Source organism: Thalassophryne amazonica, chromosome 2 (genome assembly GCF_902500255.1).
Source record: "Thalassophryne amazonica chromosome 2, fThaAma1.1, whole genome shotgun sequence".
NCBI lineage: Eukaryota > Metazoa > Chordata > Actinopteri > Batrachoidiformes > Batrachoididae > Thalassophryne > Thalassophryne amazonica.
Genome location: NC_047104.1, coordinates 65,579,279 through 65,591,796, shown reverse-complemented (window position 1 = coordinate 65,591,796; position 12,518 = coordinate 65,579,279). Strand labels below are relative to the sequence as shown.

The 12,518-nt window shown below is 44.9% G+C and overlaps 1 protein-coding gene across 1 annotated transcript in view; it reads left to right on the top strand.

Moving 5' to 3' along the window:
* The first annotated feature begins 5,805 nt into the window (after positions 1–5,805).
* Positions 5,806–12,518, top strand: part of LOC117525130 (WD repeat-containing protein 93-like) — a 30,173-nt gene continuing 23,460 nt past the window's right edge. The window contains 1 exon segment of the mRNA XM_034186971.1: positions 5,806–5,940. Within this exon segment, the coding sequence (XP_034042862.1) occupies positions 5,860–5,940 (81 nt within the window). The 5' untranslated portion in view covers positions 5,806–5,859.

The following is a 12,518-nucleotide window of genomic DNA, read 5'->3' as shown; positions in this document are numbered from 1 at the left end:
TCTGTCACGGTTCTAAGCTCACCTGCCATCCAGGGGTGCGAAGGATCGTGGCAGTGGTCCGGCAGCGGTTCTGGTGGGCGTCAATGGAGGCCGACGTCCGGGAATATGTCCGGGCCTGTACCACCTGTGCCAGGGGCAAGGCTGTACACCAACCAGAAAAGGGACTCCTCCAGCCGCTGCCAGTGCCTCGTCGCCCCTGGTCCCACATCGGCCTGGATTTTGTCACGGGTCTCCCTGCGTCCCAGGGAATGACAACCATCCTGACGATAGTAGACCGGTTCTCCAAGGCGGCCCACTTCGTGGCACTCCCGAAGCTCCCGACGGCCCAGGAGACTGCAGACCTCCTGGTCCACCACGTCGTACGTCTGCGTGGTATCCCAACGAACATCATCTCGGATCGTGGTCCCCAGTTCTCCTCGCAAGTCTGGAGGAGTTTCTGTAGGGAACTGGGGGCCACCGAGAGCCTTTCGTCCGGGTACGACCCTCAGACCAACGGACAGGCAGAGCGGGCCAACCAGGAGGTGGAACAGGCCTTACGATGTGTGACATCCGCGCACCCGACGGCTTGGAGCCAACATCTGGCCTGGATCGAGTACGCTCACAACAGCCAAGTCTTGTCTGCAACCAGCCTCTCCCCGTTTGAAGCATGTTTGGGGTACCAGCCCCCATTGTTTCCGGCTGTGGAGGGAGAGGTCGGGGTTCCCTCGGTCCAGGCCCACCTCAGGACGTGCCGTCGGGTGTGGCGAACAGCCCGCTCTGCCCTGCTGAAAGCCCGGACGAGGGCAAAGAACCATGCAGACCGCCGACGTGCCCCGGCCCCAGAATACCAGCCCAGGCAGGAGGTCTGGCTGTCAACCAAGAACATCCCGCTCAACACGGAGTCACCAAAACTGATGGACAGGTATATCGGACCTTTCAACATCGCCAAAATCATCAGTCCAGCCGCAGTGACGCTGAAACTCCCAGCTTCACTGCGGATCCATCCAGTTTTTCATGTCTCCAAGCTCAAACCGTATCACATCTCGGACCTTTGCACCCCCGGACCAGCGCCGCCTCCTGCCCGCATCATCAACGGCGAGCCTGCGTGGACAGTCCGCAAGCTCCTAGATGTTCGCCGGAGGGGTCGGGGTCTCCAGTATCTGGTGGACTGGGAGGGTTACGGACCTGAAGAACACTCCTGGGTGAAGAGGAGCTTCATCCTAGATCCGGCCCTCCTGGCCGAGTTCTACCAGCGACACCCCGACAAGTCTGGTCGGGGTGTCGGGGGGGGGGGGGGGGGTTCTGTTGTGTGGGCCGCCTGAAGAGGAGGTACTGCTGGCCAACGCCAGAGGGTGCCCTGCCTGTTGTCGGGTTTCAGGCACCAGAGGGCGCAGTTGCCATCCAGGAGCCAGGACTGACAGCTGTCAGCAATCACCATCAACTGCACCATAAAAGCCTGGAGGAGACACCACATCTCTGCCGAGATATCAGCTTACCTCACAGGTAACCTCTCAGCCGTTTCTGTGCCGTTCGCACATTATTTGCTACTGAGTTTGCAGTCGTAACCTTTGTATGCTCGCAGCTTGGAGCTGGGTTTTGTGGAAGTTGGAGGGAGTTGGCCTTTCCTACTCCTCACTTTCCTGAACATTCAGTATACTATTGGTACTGCACGTTCTCAGCATTCCTGTTTCTGGGAGTGGTGGATTATTCCCTCAGGAAGGAATTGTGACTTTTTGCTGACTGCTTACTGGGTGTCCACACACCCACCATTAACTTGTTTTTGTTCCTGCCAGCAGTGCCGGATCTGACAGCTGGAAGCAGAGGCCACCTGGGGACTCGGGACTTGGTGGCTTCGGCATACTGCAGGTCTCCGTTGGCGGTGGAACCTTGTGGGCCCCGGCTCTTCTCTGGATAGGCGTCTCCTACCCTCGGGCCTGCCCACACGTCACCAGTTGAATTTTGTGATTGACTGTCTAAAAGCAGTATTCGACCTGTTGTGCACATTTGCCGCAATAAATTGTATTTATTGGTTTATCTATTGACCGTTCATTTACGCCCCCTGTTGTGGGTCCGTGCATTACACTTTCCCCAACATGAGTAGCATCTTTCCTTTGCCCTATGCTCGCAAACAGCTATATTGCATAGGTATATTGATATTCACAATGAGTTAGACAATATTTAGTCACTTTCCCCAGATTAACGCTTTTTCTAAGAGTGTAAGCACACTGAAGTACATTCGAAGCATCCCTACTTAGCCTTAATACATTTTTCATAACCTTCAAGTTTATATTTTGAACTTAAAAACACATTTGGATAAGAGTTTGTCATGAATTATATGCTGTAGAAGGCTGAAAATGGTTATTCTCTTAAACCCAAGTTTTCAGAGTGTAGACGTTTATGGATTCAATGTTTCCCGATCTTATATACTTCAGGACACTATAAAGTACCTCTGATAAAATTTTGGCGCTTTTGTATAAAAGTGCATGATTCCCCTAAAATTTGTCCTTTAGCCGCCGGACTACAACAGACTAAACCCCACACACCTGCACACATGTACTCTCACACAGACCATGAGGGACACACACACACTCATAGACCACCAACCAACAAAGAACCAAGGAGAACAAAAAGTACACAGGAGGACACAAGCAGAGTGACAGGTGAGGACACAGAGGTGGAACACGGGTGACAGACATGCGCACTCATACAATCACATCTAACCGAGAAGCAGACAGATTCCCTCTTTTGTTTTCTCTGCCTTCAGCAATTACAAGGGGAAGGAAAATATCACTTTCCTTTTATCATTTAGTGTTAGACACACGTTCTAAACCAAACCAAAATTTGAAAGGCTTTTTCCTGATTTATTATGGAAATGTGTGTGGAGCGGTTCTCTGTGCTGTGCTCATCCAGCACTTGCGAACGGACTTCTCTCCCTCTTTTGTCTTCTCTGCTTGCAGCAATTACACAGGGAAGAATAACATCACTTTCCCTTTATCATTTGGTCTTAAATGCACGTTCTAAATCAAACCAAAATTGTTTCTAAACCCACGTATTTGGTTGTGGGTGCACATGCGTGGACATGTTTCATCATCTTTTGTCGTGAACCTCTTCCTGTTTATCAGTAGTGGAAAAAATGCATGACGGTAAAACCAATCAAAATCACTGATTCCATGTGGATTGATCAGCGACCCCACGTGGTTGTTTTTGATGGGAAAAAAGCCACCATAGATAAACGCTGCCTCCAAGTGGGCAGCAGCAGAAATAACAAAAGTATCAGGTCATTCCAATGTTCAAATTACATGTCCAACAGAAGTCAGAGGTCTTGTTTTGGACAGGAATTGTTTTTTCTGAGTGGCACAAATATATTTTGTGTGGCATGTTATTGCATGTAAATAATTGTACACAAAATACTTGAAGCATTTCCTGCATTTTAATGTAAATAGTTGTATATAACTTAGTTTTTACTACATTTATACATATGTTTTTTGAAATTTAGAATGTATTCTTGCATTCTAAGTCATTAAAATGGTTTGTTAAATATGTTTGTGGTTTTCACAGTAAAAAAATCTTATTCAAATTTTATGTTTTTGTGTGAATTTAGGTTCACCGAGTTGACATAGAATGTCAGAATGAAAAAACAAGTGAGGTTGTGCTAAAAAAAAAAAAAAAGACACCAAACAAGGCAAAGTAAACTTTTTTTTTTTTTTAAGGTAAAACCAAAAGTAGTCAAAAATGCCCAATTTTCCATGGATTCCAGAGGGTTAAACACCTTGATTTTGCACTTACATTTTGTGTCCGGCTACCTGCATCTTGGGGTCCAACCATAAGGGCCCCTTCACACATAGTACAAATAAGTACAACTCAGGGCGACTCACGGCGAAACAGCTTGTATGAACCAACCATGAAAACATCACACCATCGATCCCAGTGTGACAGTTCGTGCACGAGATGGTGTCTTTCGAGCAGGAACACAGTGCGAGTAGCTGCACCACATCACACCGCTGATGTGGAGAACGATAAAATAAAAAACAGCTGTATAATTAGTGAATATCACTGGGTTGATATACAACCCCAATTCCAAGGAAGTTGGGACATTGTGTAAAATGTAAATAAAAACAGTATACAATGATTTGCAAATCCTCTTCAACCTATATTCAATTGAATACACCACAAAGACAAGGTATTTAATGTTCAAACTGATAGACTTTTTTGTTTTTGTGCAAATATTTTCTCATTTTGAAATGGATGCCTGCAACATGTTTCAAAAAAGTTGGGACGGGGCAACAAATGACTGGGAAAGTTGATGAATGTTCAAAGAACACCTAATTGGAAACAGGTGAGTGTCACTGTCATGATTAGATATAAAAGGAGCATCCCCAATGGCTCAGCTGTTCACAAGCAAAGATGGGGTGAGGATCACCACTTTTTGAACAACTGCGTGAAAAAATAGTCCAACAGTTTAAGAACAATGTTTCTCAATGTTGAATTGCAAGAAATTTAGGGATTCCATCATGTACAGTCCATAATATAATCAGAAGATTCAGAGAATCTGGAGAACTTTCTACACGTAAGCAGCAAGGCCGAAAACCAACACCAAATGCCCGTGACCTTCCATCCCTCAGGCGGCACTGCATTAAAAACTGACATTGTGTAAAGGATCTTACAGTGTGGGCTCAGGAACACTTTAGAAAACCATTGTCAGTTAACACAGTTCGTTGCTACATCTCCAAGTGCAAGTTAAAACTCTACCATGCAAAGCGAAAGCCATACGTCAACATCCAGAAATGCCGTGCCTTTTCTGGCCCCAAGCTCATCTGAAATGGACAGACGCAAAGTGGAAAAGTGTGCTGTGGTCTGATGAGTACACATTTCAAATTGTTTTTGTAAATCATGGACGTCGTGTCCTTCGGACAAAAGAGGCAAGCGACCATCCAGATTGTTACCAGCGCAAAGTTCAAAAGCCAGCATCTGTGATGGTATGGGGGTGTGTTAGTGCACAATTTTCACATCCAGCTCGACTATAATCATCTGCTGACTGTTTTTGTGCTAATCACGTGAATGGCCACACATTTTCTAAATGCCAACGAGCGGTGTTAGATGTTCGTGTGTGTCAGCTGTAATTTGGCAGACACCTGCCGCGAGAGAGTTCGATGGGCTCTCACAGCGCACACTCTGTCTTTCAGTCGCTGGTGTGCGCAAATATATGCAACAACAGGTGTACGAGGCGTTGGAAGCAGCTAAGATTTTACACGTTTTACATACGATTCCTGCTTCATGGGCACTTCATGCGCAATTCGACCAAATTCATACTATTTGTGAAGGGGCCCTAACAACTGGTCTGTGCTGGTGGTCGCTGATTATGATTCAGTATTTCCGTACTGCAGATGAGGCAGAAGACGTCACCAACACATGGTTCCGGACCTGTCTTGACCTGATCAGACCTGGCATTTCTTGATCATGTCTTTAAATAAGTACTATTACAGGGATTTGGTAGCTGAAAAGGTTGAGAAGTGGCCTCATGGCTGGAGGGCTTTGGATTTTTCACATTTACTCACACATCAGTGTGAGTAAATGGAGGAATGTGAATCATTGTAAATAAAGCACTTGAGCTTCTGGTTAGTGGCAATAGAAGTGTAGACTGTTTCTTGTATGGATCACGTGCAAACTCCTCATACACTATTTGAAAATGATAAACTTTGTCAAAAATTCTACATTTCAGCTGCAAGCAATCAGCTACATACTTTTCTTCACTTGCCACAATTGCTGTGTAGTGGTCAAATCATTAGGAATAAGTTTTAACAATTAACATGTCAAATTACCCTCAATTTATTTATCTTGCTTGCAGGAAATCCACAGACTCCAGAAATCACATGTGACACAATGTTGGCAATGAAAGCAGCTTTCAAAGGAGAAAACTCCACAAAGAAAACACCAGTGTTTGAACTGTCTGCTGTGACACAGGTACAGATCATGACTTTGTCACAGTTTCGGCCAGATCTGGGGGTTTATACTGTTTTTTCCCCTTTCTGTTGTTCTTTTCAGCTTTGATTTATTAATATTTATTTTCATCAGGATTTATTCTGTAATGTTTTTCTTGTCACTTTGTTCTTGTCATGATTCACTAGTTATTTTGTTTTCATCATATGGTTATTCCCAGCTCTAGTTTTGTTCTGTCAGATTATGTTTGAATTATTGATCATTAGTTTATCATCTGTGTATTTTCTCATTTGTGTTATCTATTATGCTTTATACCGGGGTTTTGCTTTCTGTTTTCTTGTAGTTTGTTTTCTTCTTATAGTTCATCACCTTGTTTTCCTAGTCTATTTCTGCTCTTGTATTTGTTTCCGATCAGTTCTCATGTCTTGTCTGCTTCCAGCCATAGTATGTTCTGTTCATAGTTCCCTGGTTTTGCTCACGCCCCTCTGAATTCTGTTTCACTCCGCACCCTGCACCTGCCTTCATGTCTTCGTCCCTCACTTATATCTAATTATGTTCTCTCTGCACCTGCCATGTGTCCCTGTCTCTCACTTTAACTCTGTCTGCTTTGTGTTTCCTTTCTCTCACGCTCTGTGCACCTGTTGACATATCTTTGTCTTCACTCCACCTTGTGTTCTCTTCCCTCACTGTCTTTCACACATAGTATCTTTGTTCATTAGCCACGCCCCCTTTCTGGATCTTTCCTCTCAAGTGCATCTTGTTAACACCACCTGTTCCTAATTAGTCCACATCAGGGTCGGACTGGGAACAAATTTCGGCCCTGGCATTTTTCCTCTGGACCAGCCCACTATTGGCCCGACAAATCCACCCCCAAACACGCACACCCACCTGTCCATACCGAACCCCCAATGAACAAATACTATACACCTAAACACCATGAACACCACACCTAAACACACACTTTCACTGTCATTTCACCATTGATCATAGTACAAAACGGAAGCAAAAGCACACAAGCGGAAAAAAAGCTTTGTGTCTCCAAAGTGTGTGTGTGAGAGAGAGAGAGAGAGAGAGAGAGAGAAAGGTAATGTGTGTGTGTGTGTGTGTGTGTGTGTGTGTGTGTGTGTGTGTGTGTGTGTGTGTGTGTGTGTGTGTGTGTGTGTGTGTGTGTGTGTGTGTGTGTGTGTGTGAGTGAGAGAGAGAGAGAGAAAGTAATGTGTGTGTGTGTGTGTGTGAGTGAGAGAGAGAGAGAGAGAGAAAAGTAATGTGTGTGTGTGTGTGAGTGAGAGAGAGAGAAAGTAATGTGTGTGTGTGTGTGTGTGTGTGTGTGTGAGTGAGAGAGAGAGAGAGAAAAGTAATGGTTGTGTGTTGTGTCTGTGTTGTGATGTGTGTTGTTGTGGTGTGTGTGTGTGTGTGTGGTAGTGTGTGTGTGTGTGTGTGGTAATGTGTGGTGTGTGAGAGAGAGGGTAATGTGTGTGTGAGAGAGAGAGAGAGAGAGATAAAGGTAATGTGTGTGTGTGAGAGAGAAAGAGAGAAAGGTAATGTGTGTGTGTCAGAGAGAAAGAGAAAGGTCGTGTGTGTGTGTGTGTGTGTGAGAGAGAGAAGGTAATGTGTGTGTGAGAGAGAGAGAAAGGTAATGTGTGTGTGTGAGAGAGAGAGAGAGAGAGAGAAAGGTAATGTGTGTGTGTGTGTTTAGTGTAGTTTATCTTACCTTACAGCAGACAGTCTCAGGGAACACAGCCACTTATTCAGGGTCTTTTTTGTGTTCGGTGTTGGGTGATTTTTCAAAAAATAAAGACAGCTCGTTTCAGTTAGGGCGGCTGAAATAATCCATAGCAGGCTCGGCCTCAGACGTAGCTGAAGGGACGTTGACAGTAGAAGCACTAGCATGATGAACTTCAGGTTCTGTCATCTCCTGTGCGTCCTTTCCCACGACCTGCTCACTGGACACGGAATCCTCCGATTCCAACCCAACATAGACATCAATTGGCTTTGAGCCTGGACTAACCTCTCCAGTAAAGTTGTCCTCATTTTCGCCCGTTGAAGTTGCATTTTTGCCCGTTGTAGTAGGGACGTCAGGAGCACTAGCAGCAACGCTAGAAGTAGTATTGGCCACAGCAAACAAATTATCTATTTTAAAACACCCGGAAGCCTCAGCTTGTAGAGCTTTCTGTTTTTTGTCCTGAATCTTCTCCGCTCCCCCCTTCCTCTTTTTGCCACCTCTTTCCATGATTTATCTAGTGAAAATATATGCGCGACATGCATCTGTGTTCCCATGGACCTGCGCCACTCATCACATCAGCAGGGTTGCCAGATGTGACTGACTGATGATTTCCAGCCCCCCCAAAAATGCTCAAAAACCGCCTGGATGCACTAAATCTCACCCAATTTGAATAAAAGTCTATTGATCTCTATGGCCATGAATCTACAGAAAAACATTTTTTACCCGCAGACGGCCATCCTAAACAGCCCAATTGGGAAACTGCCCAATCTGGCAACACTGCACATCAGACGGAAAACGACAGCCTTTAGATGCATACCCCCATGCACTGCAACACATTTTTTTGCAAAATCTTCGGACATAAATCCGCCAAATACAAGCGGAACATCGTAGTTTTGCTTAAACAAAGTAATATTTATTATAATTTAGTTTGTTGCAAGGATTTTACAGTTTAAAAAAGAAAAAGAAAATTACACCATATTCCAACCGTCACAAAGATGTTTACTACAAGTAAGGGGTATATAAACTGCACGTACCTCCCTATCAATTAATAGTAAAAGTTAAACCTCAATAACGGTTTTTGAGTCGTCACTACCTACTCGCAGTTACAAAGTAGAGAACGGGGCCGGTGTGAACTTGGGAGGGCCGGCCCACGCACGTATAAACGTGCAGCGGCCCACCAGGCAAATGCCCAAAATCACAGATTACCAGTCCGAGTGTGGTTCACATGCATATAAACCCTCACAGTCTCACAGTCCCTCGACAGATTGTTGTTGCTTCCAGCACACTCTCCTTGTTCTCTGTCCTGATTAGTCTTGCCGTGTACCAGCTCTTTGCTCTGAGTTTCTTGACTGCGCCTTTTTGCCTCAGCCTACATGCCCGTGTTTGCTTGTGCCTCAGACCCCTGCCTGGAAATGACTACATTTGTGCCTCGCCCTGCTTGTACCTCTGCTCCGCTGTCTGACCACCTGTGTGCCGAACCTCTGCATGTTTAGCCTGGTTTGTACCATGGGTCCACCCGCTCCTGGTGTCGGGCAGCCGCCCGCCATGACAGACTTTAAATTTCTATGTTGACATTAGTGCATGTTAGAGATGTTACATGTCTGACATTTTAAAAGCCTGTATTAAAAACTCATTATCAGGCTTAATATGTGTATTAATTAGATTTTTCTGATTAATTGGTTCACCTTTTATAGGACATACACAGCAAAAAGGCTGGTGTTAAAATAAACTATGACAGACATCAGTTAGGGCCTCTTCATACATAACACAATTGAAGCTGACTAACGCACGATGGAGAAATTGCATGCCATTTGTGAAAAATCTGAGCCGCCTCAAACTCCTTGTACACTTGTATTCGCTACTGCTTTTCACGCATGCCAGCAGCTGAAAGACAGAGTGTGCCCTGTGAAAGTATTCGATCCCTCTCACGGCAGGTGTCAGCCAAGTTCCAGGTAACACACACGAACATCCAACACCGCTTGATGGACACTTAGAAAATGTGGTGGCGTTTGTTCTGTCAGCACGAAAATAGTGAGCAGACGACCACTTTCAAGCTGGATGTGAAATTTGTTCAAGTGCCCCCACGACTGTGGCATTGCAAAGCAACACATGTGCCGTGTGTGTGTGTATCGCATGTGTGTTGCGCCCCCCCCAACAAATGAGGCGTGCAAGTGTGTCGCGCGTCCCCCCTCCAGCACGTCACATGTGTTGTGGATGGGGGGGCACGCAAAACACATGCACGCCTCATGTGCATGAAGATGGGGAGGTGCCAGCCACGTCTGAACGCACACAGCACAGCGAGCCACCTCCCAGCTGATCACCAGCCAGAGACTCACTGACATCTGCAAATGACGGCTCAGTGCACACGATGTGTCACATTAAAAACACAGAGACCACCGCCAGGACAGGTACAGTGGTCCCTCGTTTATCGCAGGAGTTACGTTCTAAAAATAGGCGAAATCCGCGAAGTAGTCAGCGTTATTTTTTACAATTATTATAGACGTATTATAGACGTTTTAAGGCTGTGAAACCCCTCACTACACACTTTATACACTTTTCTCAAACAGGCATTAACATTTTCTCACTTTTCTCTCGTGTGTAAATGCTCTCAAAGTTCAAACCTTAGTAGAAAAATAAGACCAACCTGTTTTCAGGCCCAAACATTTTTTTGAGAAATAAAAATAGAACGTTTTCCTATAAATAATTATGATGGCTTTTACAACTAACGAATTTAACTTTAACGATCAACCTACGAGATTGGACACATAAGAAATTATTAATAGTGACTGACCAGTATTTCACAGTTCCTCTGATCGTGCCTCTTTGTCCTGGCGCCGCTGAGTCACACCTCGGTGCAGGTGTCTTTTTCCAAGTGAAGAACAGAGTTATGGGTAGTTCTTGGCGCTCTTTTTTCTTCTGGGCGAGAAGATTCTTATAAACAGACACGCAGAACACAATGCGCGTACTCTCCCTTCACAGTGCCGCAACCGGCCTGCTTGATGAGGACGCAGAACACAATGCGCTGTGTAAAAAAAAAAAAAAAAAAGCATGCAAAATTGGACTAAAAAAAAAAATCAGCAAAACTGCGAGGCCGCGAAAGGTGAACCGCGTTATAGCGAGGGACCACTTTATATTAATAAGTACTACAATAACTACATACAGAATTACATCACAAATAACAAAAGAAAAATGGCCACATAACACAGAAACAGAGAGTGACACATTGGTGTGTGTGCTGAACAGACAGGGGGCGTGGCCACCGACAGCCGCAGCTGTTGAGATCTCTGGTTCTGGACGTCACAGCTGGCGAACACGTACCGTGTTTTGACGGACATGACCTAACAACTGTCCACTGTGACATGCGTGTGTCTGCTTGCTGTCTGCACATAGACATACATAAAAACATATATTGCTGTTTCGATGGGCTGCAGTGAGCGAGCGCATGGTACGCACATTAACAGGCTGTCCCAGGTGAAACCGACCGTCAGATCATAACACGCAGCGGGCGATCTGAATGTCACGTCACCCACATGAGCTCCACTTCACATGACATGATGTCTGTCCTGCTGTGCCCCGTCTACAGGACATGCATGTCGTGCCGGACATGCGCACGTTGCCGACACACCAGGCCAGCAGATATGGACATGATAAGAGCACACTGCTTCATTCATGTCATGTCATAACTGTACGTCTGTGACCATGGGTCATCGACAGAGGAACAGAAGGTTCATACTTGAATTGTCTGCTCGATAAGAGGGATTCAGTAAAATGTGGTGTTTTTTATGTTTGTTTTTTCTCCACAGCAGAGGCACGTGATGCAACACATTCCAGCTGCTTGCACTGTGTTCATGCATGCACACGAGTGTGCACGTAACCGTCGCCAGTGTGTCATGCATGCTTGTACGACTGTGAGTCCCTAACGACAGCAGGTGGAATGTTTCATGGTTCTCCATTTCACGTTTGGTTCGTGGATTTTCTTCCGGTTTCTGTGTCTTTCGTGTTATGTGTGAAGGGACCTTTAACTACTTAATACAATTGCTACTTTTTACTGGATTGGTTGATTGTCCCTGTTGCTTGCTGTGGCCTTGTAGCTGGTTCATAACAATCCATAGCAACTGCTGGGAAAGGACAATCGCAACAATCTAAATCAAAAATATTAGAAATGCTTTAAAAGTAAAAGTAAAGAAAGTATTATGAAATTGAAGAATTCTAACGTAAATATTACTAAATATTACAGCAACTAGCTAAGCTGAGCAGCAACACTTCCTCACAAATTCGATTCTAATTCAATGCAAAGATACTCCTGGACAGATAAACTTTCAGATAATAGTCATCATGATACTGAAACAATTTAGATGAGACAGACAGTTGTCAGATTAATAACAGATAGAGCTGATACGTGTCCTTTGTTGAGCTCCCCGATTGACTGTGTCAGTTCAAAACACTGACAGCAGCAGTCCCACAGTTAATCACTGTGGTTGTAAAATCTCAGCTTGACAGTGCAGTTACAATAAAATTACAGGTCTGTAGATGCATTTCCCTTAATGCGCTGTCATTTGCAGGAAAAACACAAGAAAAATTACATCATTTGCTAACTGTGCACACGTGCTATAAGAAATCCTTTCTCATTTTTTAATTTTCACCCGTTTGTACAATCAAAGTTACAGTTTTACGAGGGCGTCAATAAAGTATAGGTCCCTTTTTATTTTTTTTCAAAAACTATATGGATTTCATTCATATGTTTTTACGTCAGACATGCTTGAAACCCTCGTGCGCATGCGTGAGTTGTTCCATGCCTGTCGGTGACGTCATTCGCCTGTGAGCACTCCTTGTGGGAGGAGTCGTCCAGCCCCTCATCAGAATTCCTCTGTCTGAGAAG